General features: G+C 46.2%; 2 protein-coding genes across 2 annotated transcripts; one reads left to right on the top strand and one right to left on the bottom strand.

The window, feature by feature from the left end:
* Positions 1-380: 380 nt before the first annotated feature.
* gpr137ba (G protein-coupled receptor 137Ba) lies at positions 381-5,489 on the bottom strand. The gene is made up of 8 exons (XM_076018974.1): positions 5,330-5,489; positions 3,743-4,586; positions 2,531-2,580; positions 2,216-2,438; positions 1,938-2,084; positions 1,171-1,299; positions 956-1,077; positions 381-855 (listed from the first exon to the last, which is right to left on the bottom strand). The coding sequence occupies exons 2-8, from the start codon at positions 4,112-4,114 to the stop codon at positions 741-743; spliced, it is 1,158 nt and encodes a 385-aa protein (XP_075875089.1). The 5' UTR covers positions 4,115-4,586; positions 5,330-5,489; the 3' UTR covers positions 381-740.
* Positions 5,490-8,723: 3,234 nt separating this feature from the next.
* Positions 8,724-22,923, top strand: nid1a (nidogen 1a). Its single transcript, XM_076018973.1, has 20 exons — positions 8,724-9,000; positions 10,858-11,169; positions 11,551-11,777; positions 11,864-12,162; positions 12,286-12,432; positions 12,834-13,085; positions 13,407-13,607; positions 13,691-13,921; positions 14,201-14,338; positions 14,878-15,006; positions 15,572-15,715; positions 16,793-16,912; positions 17,956-18,183; positions 18,317-18,489; positions 19,214-19,340; positions 19,430-19,601; positions 19,780-19,937; positions 20,023-20,146; positions 21,382-21,494; positions 22,257-22,923. The coding sequence occupies exons 1-20, from the start codon at positions 8,794-8,796 to the stop codon at positions 22,385-22,387; spliced, it is 3,633 nt and encodes a 1,210-aa protein (XP_075875088.1). The 5' UTR covers positions 8,724-8,793; the 3' UTR covers positions 22,388-22,923.
* The last annotated feature ends 981 nt before the right edge of the window (positions 22,924-23,904 follow it).

Here is a 23,904-nt window from a genome sequence, read left to right as displayed (position 1 = left end):
TGGCTTTAGCTGCCCCCTCCCTGCCTTCTTTAAATCAGTCTGGCTATTATATAGATGCTCCCCAGTTTTGGGAGATGGATAATCGGGCCAAAATGCTGCTGATACCCAGAGTCTTGGTTATGTGTGAATTAGCATTTTATGTAATATTAAAAAAAAAATGTTGCGTAAACCCGTTTGTGACATAATACGTCTCAAATAGTAATTTCTTATCTGTATTCAAAAGAAAAAAAAAAAAACGTGATGCAATCAGAATCAAATATTATTTTTACAGCATTGTATTTTTCTGGGAGCCAATGATTGTCTTAATTTGTCAACTAATAATTTGCCTTTTGGTTTTATATGCAAAACGTGTTAAAGATCACTCATCACAGTGAATTAACAACGTACATGAAATCTTTATTTTTTTCATATAAACATCTGTATGAAAAATAACCAAGACAGTTCATAAAATAACTACGCAGTGCCTATTACAAAAGTCAGGAAATATATTTCACAATCCGATGTAAACTACATTACAAAATGTTCCAAGAGTGGTCCAAATAAAAAAAACAGTGTGCAAAACCAGTGACCCAACAGTGGACCTTCAGTGTTAGAGACACGTTAGTTCTTCTTCCCTAGTCGTCGTGCCTATGAGAGAAAGTGCAAACATGTAGATAAGGGGGGGGAGAGTGTGGGGGGGGGGAGAAAAAGAAATGCCACAGGTCAGCGGGAGTGAGTGAGTGAGCGAGCGCGGCCTCCGGTCAGTAGTGGCCGAGCTCCTCCGGAGGGGGAGGGAGGATGTAGCCGTCGTCCCCTCCCATGGAAGCGCTGATGCCGCTGCTCTGGCTCCCCCACTCGTAGCTGTCTGCGGCCAGACTGGGCGAACAAGGTTTTATTGACGGGGTTACATGGAGATCGTGGCCACGGTTCCTTTGTGGTGGTGATGGTGGCGGCGGTGGTGGGATTTTTCTCTCACCTGGCCTGGATGTTCTGGGGCATGACGCTCCACGCCAGGTCGTCGTCGCTGTCGTAGCGCCTCGGGTTGTCGAAGAAGTAGGACCTCGAGGAGAAGACGTGGCCGGGGAGCACGGAGCCGCTCTGAGGGGCGGAGCATGGGAAAGACGGTGAAAAAAAAACGCAATATCATGATGAACAAATACATTTTAATGGAGGATAAAATCCGCCTCTTACCCTGTCTTGGTTTGGCTGCCGGACCCTGAAGAAGAAAACGAGGAGGGAAGTTGGGAGCAGCTCCCAGACAAACAAGATCACCCCGAAGACAATGTATCCGGTATCGCCCAGAGTCGACTGCAAATCAGCCTGGAGAACAAACAAACAAACAAACACTACAATCACTTCTCCTATCGTCTCATTGTTTTGCCCTGACAACAGTTTGCACCTAACCTAAAGATAATTTAATTACGTCAAATAGCTGATGGGTGGAGACCGGAAGTTTTATGTCATATCCATTGATCACTTTGCTTGAAAAAAAAAATAAAAATGATACCAGAACTTCCACTGAGGCTTAAAAATTCTTTAGAATTACTTTAGAAGTTTTTTTTTTGTGTCATTTAAGCAGGTTTTTTTTATAAAAAAAATCTCAGTTCCCTAAATAGACTCCAGGAAATCACTGAGCCCACTGAATCACATGCTCGGCTGGTTATCAACTACACTGCTCTGAGAAAAACATAAGAGGACCAGGGAGAAAAACTACAACAAGTTGTATGTTCAGCTGCTGCTAAAGAGATTAGCGCTGAATTCTGCAGTAGTAGCAGTTTTAGAGCAGTAACAAATCTGATTGGTCTGCTTAATTTATCCAGTCACACTTCCCTTTACAAAAGCTTTCTATGGGCACTGAGCCAGACTGTCAAATCCAAAAGATTTAGGAAATTTTCACTCTGGTCAGGCAGGTTGAAAAATCTTAGAAGTCAGAACACTGGTCCTGGTTGATGACTCACCTGGTCTGACACGTTGTACCAGTCATAGTCAAAGGAGTTAATGCTCTTGTTGGCCAGTGCCAGCACTACCAGATTGTAGCAGGCCCTGGATGTGTACAGCAGGATGACGGTGGCTCCTATGACTGTCACCTGGCACACTGACGTCCCCTGCAGGGATGGAGGAGAACTGCATTAGTGGGATCCAAGGCCAAATTTTGAAGAACAGAGTTCCAGAGACTTGCAGCCAGGTCCATGATAGTCAAGTGACGGATTGCAAAGAAACAAAACTAATTTCTCGCCTTGGACTCCAGGTAAATGTTGGCCAGCGACATCTTTGCGATCTTGTAGAGGCACAGCGAGAGCGAGACGGCGCACAGGACGAAGAGCGAGTCGTTGATGGCCACCCTCACGAGCACGATGACGCGGGTGTCTGTGGAGGACATCCTCACCAGCAGGGCGCAGACTATGTTCACGACTAAGAAGACCAGGCTTATGAAGAAGAAGAGCAAGTAGAGCGGCAGCCTGTGTTGTCAGGAAAACAAAAGAAGAAACAATTTGTATTGCAGTGAAGGGTAGAAAGCATCAAGAGGACAGAAATGCTTCAGACAGCTTACCTGTATCTCAGAAGCTCTGGTGCATACTTTGATTTGGCCTTAAAAACAACCTGGGACATAAAAAAGTACATTATGCAAATGCACTGTGCCTTTTGAGGGAGCATGTTTTCACTTCCCCATTCTGGAAGATGCAATCAGTCCAAAAAAGAGGAAGATGACAACTAGTGACAGGCCACTGTGTTTTCGTTCCGCAGTGGTTCTACAGACAGAGCTGCACGTCTCGCTGAGGGCCTCACTGCCGACCTGCTGCTGTCACCTAAGAGGATTGCGCTAATAATACACATTAGTTAGATGTCACGGAAGCTTTGATTTGATATTTGAATCAAGCAAACAGATGGAGGGATAACTCAACTCTGCCTTTTTTTTTTTACTACATTTTTTTTTGACTGATAGAATTCACTTATTACTCTGAGAACATTTAGTTCTGTTCAACTGGGCAGCCATGGGTCACCATTTAACGATCTCAATCTATAACGTTGGCGTCTTAGATGTTTACACAGTTCCGCAAACAAACCCTCTGGATTCCAAGTAACTTCTAGATTTAGAAAGGCAGACTTTCTGGTTGAAATCCAAGCAATGGCAATGCATTTATTCACGGCACTTAGATTCCCGTTCAGGACGGCACATGCAAAATGAAAATCCATGAAATCTCGTTGACAGATTTGGAAAATGATCACAATCCATCAAGACAAAACAGCATAGCATCGGACAAGCATGCAAGAATACTAGTGGCTTGCAAAAGTCCTGTTTAGCTTTAGTTCACCTAGGGTTGCAATTAGTAGATACCTGAAATGACTACATGACTGCATTTACTATTCTAAATGTTACTGTCGTTTTGTTTTTTTATTGATTAAATGTTTTCAGTGTGACCTTATAACAGTAGGCCTGTCACCATTCACGTGAACTAGAGAGCAGCAAATCTTCACCAATGTTAACATTAATAATAAACCTACTTCCTGTGGTCCTAGGATTAGGGTTGGTGTGACATTAAATTTCTCCTTTGAGTATCTTGTTTCCAGCAACAACAAAATCCAGGCCGATCATCAAGTCAGAAATACACTATAGACATTAAATACCTACGTATATTAGTACATAACAGAAAAAGCTTCTACATCATTAAAAAAAAAAATGGCTTCACCCCCACCACTAGCCACGACGTAGCTCCGCCCCTGTGACCCTGCGCCCATCCGACCTGGTTCCTGGTTGACTCACCTGGGCGAAGTAGAGGTTCATGAGGCTGAGGGTGAAGAACTGCAGGCACACGGGGAAGCAGTAGAGCAGCCAGAAGGGGAAGGGCCCCAGGCTGTTGGCCGTGACAAAGTTCCTGAAGTAGAAGGAGAAGAGCACGGTGCGCAGCGCCGACCACAGCAAGCACAGCGACAGGAAGGCTGTCTGGTAGCTGAAGCGCTTGTGTCGGTAGCGCAGCACCAGCCACAGTTGCACGTACACGAAGATGAAGAGCAGCGAGTAGAAGACCGTGTAGACCACCGTCAGGCCCAGCGTGACGTACGGCGACAGGGCCGGGCTCAGGGTGGGCAAAGGCAGGGGCTCCATGAGCTCCTTCTCCGTCACGGAGGCCTCCATGAGAGCGGCTCTCCTGGCGCCGGCGCCCGGGTGGAGGAGCGGCAGCAGCGGGAGGAGGACGAGGCGCTGGAAGCCTCTGGCGCTGCTCGCCGGCGGCTCTTGCACCCAGCGGAGGAGAGCCTAGAGCGGGCGGGACAAAACGCGGAAGAAGACGGGAGGAGGAGGAGGAGGAGGAGGAGACGTCACTGGCGCTGTCACGGTGAAGCCGGCGGAGAGAGGCCGAGGTTCACTTGTTGCAGCGGAGCCGGAGACGGTCGGAGGCACATGATGAAGGGAGCTGTCGGTCCTGAAGAGCGGCGGGACAGGAAGCTGCAGAGAGCCGCTGCAAGAAGCAGGAGCACTGCACGCTACCCCTCCATCCCTCCCGTCAGCTCCGCTCCCCTCCCTTTCCCTCCCCTCCCCTGGCCGATCGTTACGTGACGCTACGCATCAGCTGACGCACTCCGGCTGTAGCTTTAACCCTGCAGTGAGGCTGCCAGAGCGGATCCCATGAGAGCAGGTCAGACGCTGTCACATGTGCTCACTTTCGGTTCAGCAAAGCGCGCAGGAGTGAAGTAATCGCTCCTCGATCAACAGCAAAGTGTACAGTTTATAAATGCACGATCCCCGCGGTCAAAGTTACTTCACAAGACGCAACCGCTTTGTCGGCGTTATTCGTATTCCATGTCGTGTTATTTAAAAAAAAAAAAAAAAAAAATTTTGTTTAAAATATTTGGTTTTAATCTGGGAAAAAAAACAGCCTACGTTCTATTCAAGATATTTTTTATTTTTTTATTTTTTGTAATTCTTGATTTTAACAACATAAAAATGTATATTTCATGAAAAAGCCCCAGTGTCCCTGATACTACTTCAGTGTGACACATACCTGTAATACTTATAACATATCAGTGTCAGTTAAAACTAGTATCTTAATTGTTCTAATCACGTGTAAAGTGTAAATATTGATTTTAAAGACTAAAAAAGAACTATAGTAAAACTTTTCAAATATCCTGAATACATTTCAAAGAACCTATGTTATTGATTCATCTTTTTTTTTTTTTTTAATGGAGTCTCTCAAAAACATCTGTCCAAAGTCTGGACAGTAGAGATTTCTGTATAGTTGCAAACAGATCTTAGATAAGTTTGTTTTGGTAACTTGTCAGGGTTTTATTTGTTTTGTAGGAGTGGGGCATGTGAACACGAGGAAAGCCCAGAATTGAGGTCACTCCTGCTCACCTCTGACTGCTGCGGCATTCATCTTTTTGCACTCAGGAACACCCAAACACTGTGCTAAACAGGATGCTGTCATGCTCCTGTTCTTCCAGAGAGCGTATAATCTCCTTGGACACACAGCATATTGTGAAAGAATGTGGCCTTTAACTTGTAGCGCTAACATTTAGCAATTCATTTAATGACATTATTTTTAAACCTATTTTTCATGTATTTGACAACGTTCATTAAGCGTAACTAAATGGCACGGTAGTGGTCTGAAGCCTTTTACAAACAGAAGCAAGAGTTATTATTTCATCAAGACATTGATGGACCTGTTGATTGCCGCCTCTGACCAACCCCAAGCCTTCAAAGTGTCTACATTCCCCAGTCAAAGTGGATAAAGAACAGAATTAGCCCCTTGACTTGCTATAAAATGGTTCTAGATCTGATTATCAGGCTGCGCTTTTATGTCTGGAGCACATCAGATCACATCCTTGGGTGGTTCCCAGGCAACTCAGCCAGAGAAAACAGGCTCAGGCACACACTAATAAGTCATAACCAATGACATCGCTGGCCCTGGAGTAATTATCCTATCAACCCCTCGAATGTTCAGTGAGCCTCAAAGTATCCTTACTGTGGCTCAAGAGCCAGTCGGAACACTACTAAGTGTGTTTGTGTGAATATTAATTTCATGCATTTAAAATATTTTGCTTATAATTAATACAACTGTGATTGAAATGTCTACTTTTCCAACGTTATAATTCACGTGAATCTGCCTTCACAGTGTGACACGATATCAAGCAATATCTAGAAAGCCAGGTTGCTAAAGATTAGAGAAATGCAACTTTCCTAAAATGACCAGCAGGTGGCGTCATCCATTTGCAAATGGACTGCAATAAATCCAAAAGCAGTATATAATAGTAATCTCTTTTCTTTTTTTCTTTTTAATGTTTCTTAGATTGTTGTGTTATAATAAATTAAATATATTGTATATTTAATGAATTTAAGATGAAATTTGGTCAAGAAGGATGGACGGTTTATTTGAGCTTCGGACGTTTGTCCTGATGGTGGTGCAAGAGATTAGTTATTTGAGTGTCCGTGCAGAGATATAGAAATAACAGATACTCAGTTTATTTGCATTAAAGCCCTTTGAAACAGATTACTTCCTAAAATCCCTCGACTCCATAAGGACACTTGATTTAAACACCGCTTGGTAATGTGGAACAAGTGCAAATAGGACCAGTGCCTACCAAGCTGCAGAGGTGTAGTTTGGCCTACTTTTCATTTTATTTTGCCCAGTCTTGCTTTCAAAAGTCAGGTGTCAAAGGTCAGAGGTCACTGTAAACCATCAGTAACCACCGGCTGGTCTGTCCCCATTAAACCGTTGTGACAGTGTTTGACAAAATTTGCCCTGACCGAAAGGCTCGCCTGTGTGCTATCTGTGCAGAAACGGCTCCAAGTTGGACCATGTCTAACGGCATGCCCCCTCATTATCCCAGCATGGAGTTGAGTCTGATAGCCACAGCGTCGTGCCCGGGATGATTAAAGGCATGGTACAGTGTGATATTGTCCTTCACAAAATGTTTCAATGAAACCGGCCATGGGCCTCTGTTGTGGGTAATTGGTCCATGCACTGATGTCTATGCCCCGATGGCCCCTTGGCCTCCGTCCAGATCTGCCAGTACAGCTCCTGTGTTGTCCCTCTGGAGACACTTGGCCCTCCTGCAACAGTGGCCCCTCCATTACCGTGGCTATCATCCTCACATATGTGCTGGCAAGACTGTAGTTGAAGGATTTCATGGAAAGTGTGGTATTTGTCTTCCAGCAACCCAGGGTCAGGGCTACATGATGGCCAGTGGTGGTGGTGGGTGGGTGAGTGGGTGGGGGATGGTGGGGAGTGTAAGTTGACAAAAGGGCTCGCACTTCCACAATATATACAATAAAAAAAATATTAGGGCTGTCAGCGTCAACACATTAATTAAATACAATCCATAACGCGTTTGTTTTTTTGAATCGCGCTTTAGCGTAAGCCTTTTTGTCCCTTTTACTAACCCGTAGTCAGCCCCTCTGGCCGATTTCTGGTAAGAAATACTTTACATTATGGGCTTAAAACTGCCTTAAAATGCAGAATAACAGAATTTTACACATGCTATTCAAACCGCGATTAATCGCTGTTAATTATGAAGATTCTGAGATTAATCTTGATTTAAAAAATTAATCGTTTGACAGCCCTAAAAAAGATCTATTTTTATATATGTATGTATTTGATATGTATAATATATTTCTGACTTGATGATTGTCCTGGATTTCTCTAGCCTGGAAAGAAGACACTCAAAGAAGAAATTTAATGTAACCCTAACCCTGATCCTAGGACAGTAAGAACTAGCTGATGTAGGTATATTATTAGTATTAACATTGATGAAGATTTGCTGTCCTCTAATTCAGTGTTTTTCAACCTTTTTTACATTGATCCCAAGGCACACATTTTTATAAAATGACACTTTTTAAGCCTGATAATGGCAATATAGCATCTTAATCTATTTATACTAGTATAACTAATTATTCTACTATTAGATGCACAGAAAGCTGCTATCCTGTGAGGAATTGAGGGAGGAAACAAGGCTCACATTCCTTTTAAAGCACAGTCACTCCACAATTGAATGTCAGTAATATGTTATTTTTAGGCCAATTGATTGAAATTGGATCATTTTAACGGCACCGGTAACATCTCACGGTACACTAGTGTGCCGCAGCGCAGTGGTTGAAAAACACTGCTCTGATTCAGGGAAGAGTGACAAGCCGACTGTTCTAAGGTCACCCTGACAACATTTTTTTTTTTTTTTTTTTACATTTTAATGTTTATTTTGTGATTGTTGTGATGTTGTGCATTATTGTGGACGTGTGTTGTTGCCTCCCTTGGAAAGGTCACCGTTGTGAAAGAGATCTTGATCTCAATGGGTCTTTTATCTTGTTAAACAAAGAGTCAAATATTAAAAAAAAAAAAAAAAAAATTCAATAAAAACAAAAACAAAAATACAGTAACAATCAGATTCATAAAAACAGTCATATAGTCATGTCTGGTATCGACTTATTGCCACCTCTATGTGAGTCATGATCTCACCTTGTGGCCACCCAAAGGAAAAACTTCTGGCTGTGCCACTGAAGCAACCCCTCATGTGTTCTGTTCTCCATCACTTTTGGAGTTTGTTAGAGGCACAGCATAGAAGAAAACAACAAGCTGCCTTTCATCCCCCCTCGTGTTGATGTGTGTGATTTTTTATTATTTATTTATTTTTTCCTGGAAAAAAAAAATGAAAGCAACCCTCTCCCTCTCTCCCTTTCGGTCCCTCTCACAACCACGCCCCACGTTTCCCAAACTTCCCAACTTTTTTTTTTTCGGGAGGAGCAGGAGGTCGTGCGTCACTCTACACTGACCTGGCTCGGACGAACCACGGGACCGCTCGTGCTGCTCCTCAGAACGCGATCAAATGGGTTGGCAGGGGCATCGGTGGCTCGTCTACGCGAGCCTGCTGGGCTTTGTGGCGCCGTCGGCGCACGGCGTCACGCAGGGAGAGCTGTTCCCCTTCGGTCCGAGCGCCGGCGATCAGGTCCTGGAGGCGGGCAGTGACCAGACGTACCGACTGGTGCTGGACAAGCCGGCGTTGTTTTATGACGGCACCTTCGACAGCATCTTTGTAAGTGAACGCAGCAACCTCGGACCCGTCTCGCGCGGCCACTTTGATCAATAAGGTTGTGTTGTCGGACAACGGTTTGCGTAATTGCGCGCAGCTTGTAATGTACGCGAGAAGTCAGCCCAGAGATCACCTTCAAACCTAAAACAGTGACAGGAAATGGCAAAAATCTATCTCGAGTGTAGGTCACGGAGTTCTTTTCAGCCATCAGAGGAGGGGAAATCTGAAATATTGATTCGCTTTGCACACAGTCTGCTGGAATGTAGCGCGTCCACGCATTCTTACAGCTTCCACCGCGGTTATCGTTTTACTGTTGACTCAAAGAGCCGAGGTCTGGGGGAACCCAGTGTTGCAATCCGTCCCCAAGAGCTCCACTGGTGAACCTGGGTCGCGTTAGTGGAGGTGATGTCCGTATCTCCACAAAATGACTATAAGCTTGTAATTTGTGCTTTGAAGAAGAAAAAAAAAAAGAAAGAAAAAAATTCTCAACTTTTCTTTTAAAAAATGCTTCAACAACTATGTTGAAACACAGGATGAATGAAAACCCATTTCCTCTTTGATTCCTGCTTTGGAGCCACATCTGTGAATGATGTTGCATATGGATGCAATCAGGGAGGCATTTGCCTTAAATTCAAGTCTGTACTTATGTTGATGATGTATTCTAGAACTTTCTGTTCAAGGCAAATTCAAAACGTGGATTTCTTGAACTGGCTCTGCGATGAACTAGCAACTTGTCTGGGGTGTTAACCTGCCTTCGCCCCATGACTGTTGGGATCGACTCAACAGACCCCCACGACCCTGAGTACAGAAGGAAGCGGGTATATAGAGAGAGGATGAATGGATGGATGGATTTCTTGAACTCTGAGGATTCATTTAAATCAATGTGTTCGATTCGCCTGATTCTTGGAGCCTTGGGGGGAGGGGTTGGTTACACTTCCAGTCAACTAAGAAGCACAGGGAGTGCTGTGATGTGTTGAAGCAAAACCTTGTGGTTCACATGGTAGCTTGTGGCTTATAGACGATTACTTGTTGTTTTCTTACTGTCATCGATCTCCAACCGTCACAGCAAACATCTCTCCGTCTGCGGCGAGGATGGCCTAAATATTATGGTTTTCATGCAGGGCACAGCCTCAACCCCTCTTCCCCCTTTTTGCCCTCCGGTGGACTAGTAATGCTTTTCCCATCAGACGTGGCTGTAGGAAGAGACGTTTAATTATCTGGAGGTTTTTATGATCCGAGTGTGATTCATATTCCACGAAACCTCTGGTATGTTTGGGTAACCGCTAAACGTGCACACAGTGTTTGCTTCTCCAGATCACAATCGCTGATCATTTTCCCAGCTATCTTCAGCTTTTTTGGCAGGAAATTGCTCAATTGAAAATTAGCGCACAGCCTACAGGCTCTCTGGGGCTGCTAGTCAGGAAACAGTGTGGCCCGGGCCAGGAATAGTGCTCTTGTTTTCCCCTGGTCAGGAAGTGCAAGAGCCTCATGTGTGGAGAGTGCTGCGAGTATGTGTGTACGTGGGTGTGCTTCTTGACCTGAGCCCTGCTTCTCTGTTTTACAACATTCCCCAATGTGTTCACGTTAAACCTCAAGCATGTAAAAACAGGAGTGAAGTGCTTTCGTTCATTCGCTGTGTGTTCGTTTGGGCCGCGCAGGAAATGGCATCTGACTCGAATCATTAGTCTAACGAGTTCAAGGTCAAAGATCAAAGTGACTGGACTGCTTTTGCCTGTGCTGTAAAACAGTTCTTCTTGCGTTATTGCCCTTATTTCTTTATCATTTTTTTTTCACACTGTGCGATAATGACCCAATTTTCTTGCTGCCCCCATTACCTTAGGCTGCTCTTTTTAATTTCAGATCAACACCAATGGCTTTGTTGCCACAGCAGAGCCGACCAGCGAGTCGACATATCTTGGCAAAATGCCGGCCAAGTTTGGCATGATTGCAGCCCTGCAGGGGGACCTGGACACGAGCGACGGGTTGGGCAAAGTCTTTTTCCGTCAGGACTCCACCCCCGAGGCCCTGCGCCGATCGGCCGAGCACATCAACAGGGCTTTCCCCGAGGATGACGAAGTCAGCCCCACCCACACGGTGGTGATCACCTGGTCCAACGTCGCCAGCCGGGAACCCCCATCCAGAGGCGACACCAGGACGCTGGGAATCAAGAAGGTCAGCATAGCGTTTTGTTATGAAGTTATCTGCTCTAGAACTTTGGTCAAAGGTCCAGTGTGCAATATTTGGCTTCATTTATTATTTTTAAACTACTGCCATATTTTTAAGGAAGCCGTGAATGGCCAATCCAGGGCATGTACATCTGGTTTCATAATTAGGGTGAAAGTTCATTTCTGTAAATAAACCAACTAAGAACAAGGTGGACGAGGTATCCAAGTTTGGGTGCGCAAGCTACTGTAGTTCACGGGCAAGCTCAGGAGGAGGAGAGAAAGTGAAAGACGCTGTAATCTAAAGTGTAACCGCTTGATGTCACTGTTTCTTCTTCAAAAGCTCCAAATATTACACACCTGTCACGCTTTCCTCCGATGTCTCACGCAGAGGAACACCTTCCAACTGGTCATCGCGTCACTGGAGACGGCCTCCTACGCTCTCGCCCTGTATCCCAGAGACGGGATCCAGTTTTCCTCCACGCCTGCGGAATCCGGCAGTGCGGTCATGCACGCTGGCTTCAGTAAGGGCCAGGTCCAAGGTTTCCTGTTCAACAGTCAGGGCCCCTACTACCGCACCACCACCAACGACGAGGAATCCGTCAGGGCTCTGGCAGAGTAAGTCGGCGATGAACCCACCCGAGCAGCTGCCTGGGTAGTGTTACAAGGAACAACAAGCGTGAAGGAGTCTCCTCTTCTCACAGGGAGACCAACTCTGGCATGAGAGGTGTGTGGGTCCACGAGGTCGGAACGTCTCCATACTTCTCCGACGTGGCTCCCGGCGAGGTGCCGGATCTGCCCACCGACGAGGCGCCCACCGATGATCCTGAGGAGGCCGCTGATCTGACGGATCCCGCGTACACCGACGGACAGCAAGTGGAGTACCCGCCCTACGATGCAGACAGGGGGCAGATCCAAATCATTCCAGTTCAGTACCAGCCTCCACAGCCCGGCAACCCAGAGGTGGTGGAGGTGGTGGATGACGGCGACATCAGTGTCGACGGTGAGCCCACACCTTAATTAAGTCCGCACCTTAAGTCCACACCTTAACCTGATCCAAAAGTTTTATTTGAGGATTTTTTTTGTGTGTGTGTCTTATTCTTTTTGTGCTTTTGCGTGTCTTCAGTGATCTCGTACACTGACAGCCTGGGGTCATGTGCCAGCAACAGGAAGAAGTGCTCCCAGTTTGCCGACTGCAGGGACTACTCCAGCGGATACTGCTGCCACTGCAGACCTGGTTTCTATGGCAATGGAATACAGTGTGTGGCAGAGGGTGACTGCACTTTGTTTTTTCTTTTTGTTCCTTGAGTCCCTGAAACGAATTAAATCTGTGCTCAAAGATGCTAGTAGAAACAACTTTTTCAAATGTGTTCTTACATTTCCAAAAATTGTAAGCTAATTTCATGAATTCCCATATTGTAGGCCAAACAATGAAGACTATTCGACTTTAGACTGATGTAATGTTTGTCTGCTGTAGCTTTACCAGTTACCAATGCAGTTGTTTTTGACTATGTTTTAAACTCCTGTTCAGTTTAGCTAAACAGTTATTTTACCTTTAACACCTTTATGTATGGCAGCCTAAAAAATAACAATAAAATAAACCCCAAAACTGTCTTTGGTAACTTTTTGGAGCTTACATGCTTTTCACATAACTGTGTTTTTTTTTTTTCACAGGAAAGCCCCAGAGGACGAATGGCAAACTCTACGGAAAAGTGTACGTTGGCAACTCTGCTTCCCCGGTGGAGTTCACCGGCAACGACCTCCACTCGTATGTGGTGGTGAACGATGGCCGCTCTTACGTGGCCATCAGTGACATCCCAGACTCACTGGGACCCTCCCTGCAGCCTCTGACTGCCCTCGGTGGAGTCATCGGGTGGGCTTTCGCTCTCGAGCAGCCGGGCTTCAAGAACGGCTTCAGCCTCATTGGTGAGGAAAAACAACTTGCCAGATAAAGTAACATAAAAAAATAAAATAAAAATAAATTCACAGATTCTGTTTTTTTTCCCCTGCTTGACCTTGTAAAAATGAAAAAAAGTCATTTTCAGAAGCGCACACAGATCCTCGCAGATGTTGTTGCTACAGTGCAGCGTTTTGCTAGACAGCTGCGCTCTTCGCTCGCGCTTTCCAGCTGAATTCTCCTCACATTACCTCAGCCGAGAACAGGGGTTGGGGGTGGTGGGACGGCGTGCCAAAGTTCATCTGAGGCCAGAGTGTTGACGTTAACCTCTTCCTCTCTGTCCCGGCCAGGGGGCGAGTTCACACGGCAGGCCGACGTGACCTTTCTGCCGAGGAATGAGAAGCTGACCATCAGGCAGGAATTCAAAGGCATCGACGAGCACGACCACCTGGAGATGAGCACCAACGTGGAGGGCCAGGTGCCCGAGGTGCCGCCGGGCTCCACCGTGCAGATCGAGCCCTACTCCGAGATCTACCAGTACAGCAACAACCGTAAGAGACGCCCCGGAGAGCGATTTGTCCATCCCGTCTCGTCGCAACTCAACTAAGAAGCTTGTTCTCCTCCTCCCCTCCAGTGATCACCTCCTCCTCCACCAGGGACTACAAGCTCACCTTGCCCGACGGCTCCACCCAGACCAGGACGTACCAGTGGCGTCAGACCATCAGCTTCCAGAGCTGCCCGCACGGCGACGCCTTGCGAGACATGAGGGCCACGCAGATGCTCAAGGTGGACCAAGTGTTCGTCATGTACGACGCCAACGACATCATCCGCTTCGCCATGACCAACAAGGTCGGGGACGTCAACGGTGAGGTCACGGGCGTTATTTTTCGCCTTTTCCTGTTTTGGTCTGCACGCGCCTCCTCCCCCCTGAGCAGTAACATCCTGACTTTGAAAGGATTTACTAGAGTCACGATCCAGCAGCTTTTTTTTTTTGTTTACATGGTACAGATAAATAGTTCTTTAAAAAAAAAAAAAAAAAAAAGATCAGGGTGATGTCCTTACATGTGTTAGCTTGCAATTTCTCCAATTTTACAAAGAAAGTGTGTCCATGTGAATCACAATTTACTTGAATGATATTCCTCAGGGGGGCAGCCAGAAGAGAACCCATGTTTCACAGGAAGACACGGCTGCGACACCAACGCCATATGCCGACCTGGGGACGGCACTCAGTTCACATGCGATTGCGCTACAGGTTTTAATGGGGACGGCCGAACGTGTTACGGTGAGTAAGATTTATTTAGTGTGAGATCTTTTCCGCTGATTAAATTTGGTTTATTTCTGTCGTGGTTTTCAAAAACAATCAAAATCTTTTTTCTTTTTTTTTTTATGTTGTTTTTGCTTTGAAGTAAATTAGAACCCTTCCAAAGCTATTTAAAGCCGTCTTTTAATTAGGCCACTTCTATATCCTTCCTTTCCTTCCTTCCTGGGGAACTGGGCAGTCTCGCCAATTAGAAGAGGGAGTTCCACAGGGTAAACAAAGTGGCCTTTACCAAGATTAACATGTCAAGTGTGGCCCTTATCCCCGGCGCAAGCTCCATACATGCATCTAGTCTTTTTGTGTCCGGGACAGGAAGCGCTGGAGGGCACATCATATACTACAAACAGGGAGGAAGCGTTTTAGGAAACATCTTATCTTGGAGCATTTGTTATTAATCTGTTGCTCTCCTCTGATCTCTGACAATCTGATAATAAAGGCTCTGACCCCACAACGGCAGACTGGACTCACATGGGCGTGGCTTCAAATTTGAATCTTGTTTGCAGACATCGATGAGTGCAGAGAGGACCCTCAGATCTGTGGCTCCCACGCCATCTGCAACAACCTGCCGGGGACTTTCCGCTGTGAATGCGAAGACGGGTATCAGTTTGGCAGTGACGGCCAAACATGCATTGGTGGGTGGCGGCTGCGTTTGCAACACGCGCGTTACTTGTTGTGCATGTGTTACAGTTTAAAATGCACAACAAGTGCAACAAAAACATCTAAAAACTGAAAAAAACAAAAACAAAAAAACAATGATTTCTGGAATTTCTTGTCCACTCAAATTGAAAGTTTGATATCGTTGCGTTGAGGTGATCTATTGCTACATGGACCTGTGGTTTTTGCGGTTGGAATTTGGCACACATGCAAACTAAACCAGGTCACAGGCTTATAGACCCGAAGGCCTGGAGGTCTGGAACACATACAGTACTTAAGCTGTCTTTCATTTCCTGCAGGCACGGTGGATACAGCACATGTCAGCCACATTTAGCATGGTGACTTTGCAATGTTGTGACAATTTATTTGTTTCATGGGCTATGTAGGAGCAACACTACTACTACTACTTCTATTACTACTACAGAGATTATAATAACTTCTTGCATAATCCCTCCAAAATTAAAGTACTGAAACATAAAAGAGCCAAGAAATGTGTCAAACAAGCGTGTGCCTGAGAGTTCCTGCGCTTTCTTTTCATCCCAGAGGTGGACCGGCCCACGGACGCCTGTGAAGAAGGCACCCATACGTGTGATATTCCTGAGCGCGCTCAGTGCAGCTACCGTGGAGGCTCGTCCTACGTCTGCTCCTGCCTTCCAGGCTTCGTAGGAGATGGCAGAATTTGCGAAGGTACAGCAAGGGGGAGGGTGAATATTAGCAGGAGTGTTTGTGTCAAGTTAGCATTTCATAGAGATGAAGTCAGGGAAGTGACCTTTAAACATAAACAGTACATTACTCTAAGATATTTATGATACTGCATTAAAAACCATGAGGATGTGAGCTACCTTTCAATCCACCCTTGACTTGACATTTTTACTGTATAGATTGGATCAAACTTATTGATTTGTTTTTCATTTAGACATCAGATATATTTCTTTTGTAACATTACATACAGTTGAAACTAATAATCCACTCTGTTGTGGTGCATGATCATGATAATTAATTCAAATAATTATTAAAAGTGAGCTTTATGTATATTTACAGTCTCATAACCCACTCACCACCTTCCAAATTTGATGGTAGCCTTTTTAGATCAGTTCTTTTTTGTATGTGTATGGTTGCTGGTACAAAATTCATTAAACCCAGAAAAACAGCATCTTTGGCCACACCACTGCCAAAACACTGCAGCTCATCAGAGATTGTGAAAATAGTTTACTGTGTTTTATTTGCTTTCGACAATGAAAATGTTTTTTTTTTAATCATTCACAAAACTGCTTCTTAATATTTTTCAAAACCTGAGTTCAATCTGCGGGATAGCTTCAGAGGTTTAATGAAAACCTGCTCCGAACTTCATCCTAAACTAACAATAAGCTAGTTTAAAATCAACACAAGTTTTGCCGATTTAAAATCCATTGCTCAACAGCCCTAATTGCAAAAACATGTGTGCGGGTCTGGAGGAGGCGAGCGCTGTTACATAATGCCTCCGCAGAGTTCCGGCGGTGAAACCCGGAGAGCAGATGGGCACCTCATGTGTGTGAGGAGGTCCGCACTAGCTTTGTAGTTTTTCTGTCTCTCTCATTCCTAGTTTCCACTCTTTCCACCTCCTGGCTTCTGCTCTCGGACAGTAGTCCTGGTCCCAGTCTGAGCAGGACGTGGCCTCGATCTGCGACCATAAAAGGAGACCCAGACACGCAGGGCTCATTTTAGCTGGGGGCAGGAATTCATCTCTCTCTATGCTTGCTCTCTTTCTGTTCTCCCCGCCTCAAGACATTGACGAGTGCCAGCCGGGCAGATGCCATCAGGATGCTGTGTGCTACAACATGCAGGGATCGTTCACCTGTCAGTGCCTGCCGGGTTTTTACGGCGATGGATTCTCCTGCTCTCCAGGTCTGTGACATCGTCAGAAATGCTATTTTTGGGTGCATCGGTTTCCCTGACCAAAGGACTTGGACATAGAATAATAGAATTAATCGGTCAATCAACTTTTATTGAGAAAGTGCTTGGCACAGTCGAAAATGAAAACCAATTGATCCCTCCAAACTGAGCATGAAGCAACAGTGGCAGGGAAGAAACCTCAAGCAGACCCGGATGCTGATTTGGAGATGAACTAGACAAAGCAGCACATTCACTCACAACAGTCTCCATCGCAATCACAGCAAATCCCTGCTTACACATCCTAATCAACAGTGCTTAGCAGTAAAGATGGACAACATGTTTCCTGCATCATGCTCAGAGGGAAACATATTTTCAAGGCATTGCATTTCCTCCGCGCCACACGGTGGACTTGCTTGCTGGAGCCAGTAGCGTGTCTCCCTGCACAGCTTCCCTCAGTTTGTTTCTTTTTAGTTCCTTTTTAGTCTCATTTTCTCTTTTCATTCCTGTTTTAAATTGGAAGTTTGGTATTGATTTAGAGAAAAAAAAGTGTGATTTTCCCGAGCGCAAGTGGACCAGCCAAACTTAACCGTACTGAGCCATTTAGTGCTGGCAACACTGAACAGCCCAAACAAACAGACTTCACACTAGTTGCATCAGAGTTTTTTTGAACGGACATCCTCTTGTACATATCAAGAATGTGAACAGCATGATGTATGAATACAGGGATTGTATTTGGTCCTGTAATTTTCTGTTTGCTAGATGTTTTTTTTTTTTTTTTTTTTAAATGTTGCAAGAGATTTGGATGTTTTTGCAAGAGATTTAGCTGTGGCAAAATGTTCATCCATCCTTAATACCTATTTGCACAACAATAGTGTTGAAACTGATTTACTCACCACAATAGATTGGTTCCAGCTGCGACCAGGTTTTTTTTCAGTTTCCTGTAACAGAACAAAAGGAGCTCTAGAAGTCCAAAAGACAGAAATGACGAATGGGCGCATGTGTTCTGGGGTTGCTTGTGCAAAACTCAAGCGCAGTTTTGTTCCTATCATTCCCAGAGAGGACAAAAAGCCAGTGTGAGGCGCACAGAGACAGTCTCCTGGGCGCCACCGAGTTCGGCCCACGCGGGCCCCGACCCCCTGTGGGCCAGTACGTCCCCACGTGTGACCAGAACGGAGCCTACGAGCCCATGCAGTGCCACGGCAGCACGGGGCAGTGCTGGTGCGTCGACCGCAACGGACAGGAGATCCCCGGGTCTCGCTCCAGGCCTGGAAGCAAGCCAATGTGTGAGTGAATCACATGTTTATCCGCGAACACACAGCCCAGCTGTGTGTTAGCAGAAAGAATAACTGGGAGGTGTGTTTGTTCGGACAAGATCCTCCTCAACGGACGACTATTTTTGCTTTTATCTGTGTTTAGGCATTGACCACGGCGGCGTGCCCCCTCCTGTCGGGCCCACGCCGCGGCCCGACGTCCACCCGCTGCAGCCGGGGACGCACCTGCTGTTCGCCCAGAGCGGCAGGATCGAGCACGTCCCCATGGACGGCCACGACATGAGGAAGGCCGACGGCAAGGCCGTCCTCCACCTCCCCGTAAGTCGCTGCAGGAAGAAGATGGAAGCCTCACAGACGTGTTGTGTGTGTGTGTGTGTTTGTGTTTTAATTTGTTTTGCGGTTCGACCGTCTCGCCAGAAATGTGTGAAGTTTTACCCCTCAAAATCCTTCCGGTCCGTTTGATGCGGCTTCGAGAATGCCTGCCGTAGAGAAAAAGTCTGACGAGCGTAATGGAACCCGGAGGCATTTCCTGGTGTTGCCATGTGCCAAATAATTGTCGTCTTTTGAGATGTTACGGCACCCTGTCAAAGAATAATTAACAGCGTCTGGAGGGATGTGAGAAATAATGGAATGAAAGAGTTTGTGTGGGCTTGTTGCTCGCGTATACAGTACCAGCTCAGCCTCTCGCACACACTGCTCCCTTGCTGGATGCAACTCTCCCCCATCTGCTTCATGCATCCAAGGCCCACACGCTTTTATTGAAGGCACATGGTGATATTGACGCTAATTGCTAACATCAGTCGCGCATCTTTAGAGTTTTCCCTCCGCTAACGCTGGTTTCCAAAGCAGCTGCTCGGAAGTCTGGCGTAGTGGCTCTTACTCGGTGTGTGGCTTTGTTTGTTTGGATTCATGTCTAGACGTTAATGTTGGGAAAGGAAGCAACAGACTCACACGCTTCTAGCGAGTTTCTGAGTATGACCACTCTTGTTTGCTTAAAATGGACTTGAATGTTGTTTGTTTTTGCTGACTCATCCCTCAACAGGAGAAGGTCGTCATTGGAGTGGCCTTTGACTGCGTGGAGAAGATGATCTACTGGACGGAGATCACGTCTCCGTCCATCAGCAAGGCCAGCATCGAGGGGGGAGAGCCTGTCTTTGTCATTAGTTCAGGTATGCTCCTCTCTTCCTGAGCTCGTAGCTGACAGCCCACGGAGAGCCGGAGGGAGGACTTGATGTTTAAAATGCTCCCCCGTCGACAGACATGGACAGTCCAGAGGGCATCGCCATTGACCACCTGGGACGGACCCTCTTCTGGACGGACTCTGTGAAGGATCGCATCGAGGTGGCCTCCCTGGACGGCTCGCAGCGTCGCGTCATCGTGGACACTGACCTCGTCAACCCACGGGCCATCATCGCCGACCCCAACAATGGGTGTGTGTCTTTTCTCGGTCAACCTTTCAATGCCGCATTTCAGTTACTGGTGTTTCCATTTCTGTTCGATCGTGTTTCTTGTTTAACTTTGGGGGAAAAAAAACACCTCTCTTTCTGTATCTCTGTGAGATGTCTTCATCCCGCCCAGTTTCACTCTCATGTGCTCTTCTTGCAACAGTAATCTGTACTGGGCAGACTGGAACCGCGACGCCCCCAAGATTGAGACGTCCTACATGGATGGATCCAACAGAAGGGTGCTGGTCAAAGACGAGCTCGGCCTGCCTAACGGCTTGACGTACGACTCTCAGAGCTCCCTGCTCTGCTGGGCTGATGCAGGTGACGCAGATCGCCGACTGGTGACTCAGCAATGACATAACGTCTGCCTTTTGATTGACAGTAATCGGAAATCTCTCGCCTGCAGGCACTCATAAAATGGAATGCATGAATCCTGCCCGGGGAGACCGGCGAAAAGTTACTGAAGGGATTCAGTACCCCTTCGGAATGACTTTGTTCGGGAAGAACATCTACTACACCGACTGGCGAAGGTTCGGCTTCTTCTCCAGCTGTGAACTTCTGCACTTTTATCGAAGACCAAAACAAATCGGAACGAGCCGCAGCTCGAAATCCTTGTTTGTTTTATCCATTGATGCACGTTATCTTCCCAGACCCGTGTTTGTGTAACCGTTGGTCTCCAGCAAGGCAGCCTTGCATGGTTGTTTATGCAAAGAAAGCCAGAGAGCAGCTTGTGAAGCACTTTATCAAAGCCGTTTAGTAGGCAGCCCCATGCGGTCTGAGAGGGTGGAATGAACAACTGACTTGGGCTGTTGTCACAGTCCTGGTTTATTTTTTTTTTATCTTTACAGATCCCTATTAGTTGACTCTTTAACATCAGTTTGTCTTCCTGGCATCTCAGCACCTAAGACTCCATGACACTGTGACATCTTGGTAACAGTGTTTTTGGTGGAATCGTAAAAAGACCGATTTCCAGAACTGAGTCTCTTCACACACACCTTTTAAAAGGTGGAGTAGCAAAAGAAGGATTTGTTGGCAGGCTAGAAACACATAACAGATACAGAGTTAAAGTACATTTTGCATTATAAAGCTTCTGGAAAGAGGTTAAACCAAAGTCCGGCACCTCGATGGGACTTTGTCTGTTTTACACTGCGCATCAGACGTAGACGTGTGGTGCGGGGAACATAGTTGAGGCTTTATGCAAGGACTGCCAAGAGTAGAGGGAAGAGAGGCGAGGTCAGAGGTCAAAGCCTCCCCCCACACGTCAACCACGGGCCCTTGATGTTGGTACGCTCTCTGAAGACTGGCGAGCTCTCTTCCCACGCTGCTGATTCCGCGTGTTAGCCGCTGCTAAAAAAGTGTGGGGGTCACGGTGGCTATATTTATGTGTGTGTGTGTGTGTGTGTGTGTGTGTGGGTGGGTGCGTGTACGTGCGTGCGCGGAGGAAGAACCTTAAAAAGTGGCAGCTGCTTGCAATTTCTCGGCCTCAGCGTCTTACGGATGACCTGGCCGGGGGCCTCCCTCCCTCCCTCTGATCTTGCCAGGGCTTTGCTGGAGATGTTCGGGAGGTGGTGGTGGTGGTGGTGGTGGTAGTAGTGGTGGTAGTAGTGGTGGTAGTGGGAGGCTCACAAAAAGAAAAAGAAAAAAACACACCGGCCTTTACTCACTCTTGACAGACTTTATACCAAACACAGGGAGGCAGGATGCTGACATTTTTTTCCAAGCTGGGATTATCCAGACCGCTCAAGTCAGACTGTGTTCACAACAGAGACGCGGTGGTTGCCGTGGACCGCTACACCGGCCAGGAGTCGGACGAGTTCCAGCCTCAGAAACGGACCAAGCTGTACGGGATCGCCACAGCCTACGCCCAGTGTCCTTCAGGTAAATGTGCCACGATTCCTCTAAAAATCGAGAGAAAAAAAAAAAAAGAGTCAAAATGTTTTCATAAACTTGCACAGTAGCTTGTTAGCGGAGAGTTTTTTCCATCAAGTACACACAGGAAGTTAAAGGAACGTTCCATCAGGCATGCCAAGGCCAATTTTTTTTTTTAATGTTGCTGAGGGAAAAAAAAAAAAATCTAATCTCTTATCTGTCTCTCTAGTAATGATTCTTTCCCAGAAACGGTCTGAACCCTCGTAGATTTTTAGGCGTTATCTTGGCTAAAGCTGTTATCCAGTCCCTTTGCCCAGCTCTCCACTCTGTGACCCCTTTCGGCTGCGTGAAAAAAGAAATCAACATTGGTACATTGGGAGGGCTGACAAAAATAAATAAATTGTGGGTTCACTCCTTGACCTGAAAGCAACGGGGGAGATTCCACAGCCCGTTTTCGTCATGAGGTGAATCAGCGACTTAAGCGCTGCTCCAGGCCTCGTCCTCCCTTCTAGATAAGGCTGCGTGCCTCACACAAGCCAGGGAATGTGCAACCAGGGGAGAGGGGGGCCCTCCAACATCTGGACTTTGCTATGCGCTCCCCTTAAGTGAAGTGTGTATATATCTATTGAACAAACAGCGAAGAGACGGTTTCCTGCTGCCCCCGCTGCACCGCTGTTTGATTTACTGCAGCGGCTCCTGGCATCCTGCATTTAGTTTAAATTTGAATGTTTTTTTTTTTCTCTCTTCTCACCCCTCCCCCACTTCTGCTAGGTCAAAACTACTGTGCTGTGAACAACGGGGGCTGCACTCACCTCTGTTTAGCGACCCCCTTCGGCCGCTCCTGTAAATGCCCCGACAACGCCGCACAGGTTGGCTGCGTGGAGAGAGACGGCGGCTACTGAGGAGAGCGGCGGTGGCGGCGGCGGCGGCGGCGGCTGCGCTCCTGAGAGTCAACACTGTTTGGATGCCTGACAGCAAGCAAGGAGCCGCTCAGCATTACTAAACTGTATAGCTGCTGAAAATGCCACTGAAAACCTGAGGTGAACTTACTGTGCCTTTATGCTTATCCATGCCCTCCCACCCACCCACCCACCCCTCCCCACCCCAACCCCACCCTTTATAAAATCACAACTGCCTTTACGACTTGTAAATAGAAACACTATTATTTTTTGTCTTGTCTTTTTACTGAGTGCACATAAACTGAGAATAAAACTCAAGGGATTATATAATTTAATGTGAAACCCTCAATAATACCCTCGGCAATAGCAATGCATGACATCATCTCCTGCCAAGTGGTGCTCTTGTGGCGTGTGCCCGTATCAGCTCGTGACTCGAAGGGAAATACATTGACTGTGGAGTTTGACTGGTTTCTGTACAAGCGCGGTGGAATGAGTTTGACATGCTGGGCAGCAAAAAAAGAATAAACATTTTTCTAACATGTTGGTCTGCCGAGTCTTCGGTCTTACGTGAAAACAGTGACACCGTGTGGCCGATAGAGAGAATTGCTAGCCCGTGGTCGGTAGCAGCAGCGCACGCTCACCTCATACGTGACGCTCCGACGGCATCAGTGGTGCCGTTTAAAGGGAGACACTGTGTTACGTCATGTTGCATTAAGGGACTTTTGATAAGATGGAATAAAGGATTTCCAAAATGACATCTACATTTTCACGCTTCATTGATTATATAATTGATAGTTACATCCATCCGCCCATGAGCGTTTCTCCGGGTCGCTGGGGGATACTGGTGATTAATCGACAATTCTTGTTATCAAATCACTTTTATTATTTAAAGAAATGATGTATGCATTTCAGTTACTTATGCACGTTTTTCTTCTATGCTTTGAGTTATAGGTGAAAAATTTACATTGCATATTTGTTGGTTGTCCAAAAATCTAAAAATTAGAGCAAAATAGAGCAGATTTCTAAGAATTCTATTTTTGAGGAACCTTATTATTAGTTCGACAAAAAGAGATTCGAATTGTTGTTGTTGTTGTTGCTTTAGGAAAACCGAGGCACAATAATTTTCCAGCCAGATTGTTTTTAATGCTCTAAATTCAACGGGCAAATCATTAATCAATCACCGAATTGTATTGCACCTACAACTCACTCATTATTTTTCATTTTTTCGATCATATACAATTTTTTTTTATTGCTCTGGGAACAGAAATTGTGATGCATTTGTTGGTGTGCGGCAAACATTTAATTTTGTTCAAATAGCAGTTTTGATTGACTGGACAACCAGTTGCTTGTTATCCAATAGGAAGCACAGAAAGGAGCAGTGGGCGTGCCCAACAGCTTTTAGCGTGTGTTTGTGAATTGACTTTTTTGACCCTCGTAGTTGTCTGCGAGGAACAAAATTGTCCGATGTCCGATACGTAAACATCATAGGGTTGTTTGTGTGTGTGTGTGTGTGTGTGCGC

The sequence above is a fragment of the Nelusetta ayraudi genome, unplaced genomic scaffold (assembly GCF_046127955.1).
Source record: "Nelusetta ayraudi isolate G7.1 ecotype Tasmania unplaced genomic scaffold, CSIRO-AGI_Nayr_v1 ptg000008l, whole genome shotgun sequence".
Taxonomy (NCBI): domain Eukaryota; kingdom Metazoa; phylum Chordata; class Actinopteri; order Tetraodontiformes; family Monacanthidae; genus Nelusetta; species Nelusetta ayraudi.
This window is presented reverse-complemented; position numbering and strand designations above follow the sequence as displayed.

What these genes read in the sequence shown, in the direction of transcription:
- gpr137ba (XM_076018974.1), bottom strand. Translation starts at nt 4,114, where the DNA reads ATGGAGGCCTCCGTGACGGAGAAGGAGCTCATGGAGCCCCTGCCTTTG. An exon ending in ACATTTACCTGGAGTCCAAG is followed by an intron (nt 2,085 to 2,215) that starts GCGAGAAATTAG and finishes CCATCCCTGCAG; the next exon opens with GGGACGTCAGTGTGCCAGGT. An exon ending in GGTACAACGTGTCAGACCAG is followed by an intron (nt 1,300 to 1,937) that starts GTGAGTCATCAA and finishes TTTGTTCTCCAG; the next exon opens with GCTGATTTGCAGTCGACTCT.
- nid1a (XM_076018973.1), top strand. Translation starts at nt 8,794, where the DNA reads ATGGGTTGGCAGGGGCATCGGTGGCTCGTCTACGCGAGCCTGCTGGGC. An exon ending in ATCGCCGACCCCAACAATGG is followed by an intron (nt 19,602 to 19,779) that starts GTGTGTGTCTTT and finishes TTCTTGCAACAG; the next exon opens with TAATCTGTACTGGGCAGACT. An exon ending in GCTCTGCTGGGCTGATGCAG is followed by an intron (nt 19,938 to 20,022) that starts GTGACGCAGATC and finishes TCTCGCCTGCAG; the next exon opens with GCACTCATAAAATGGAATGC.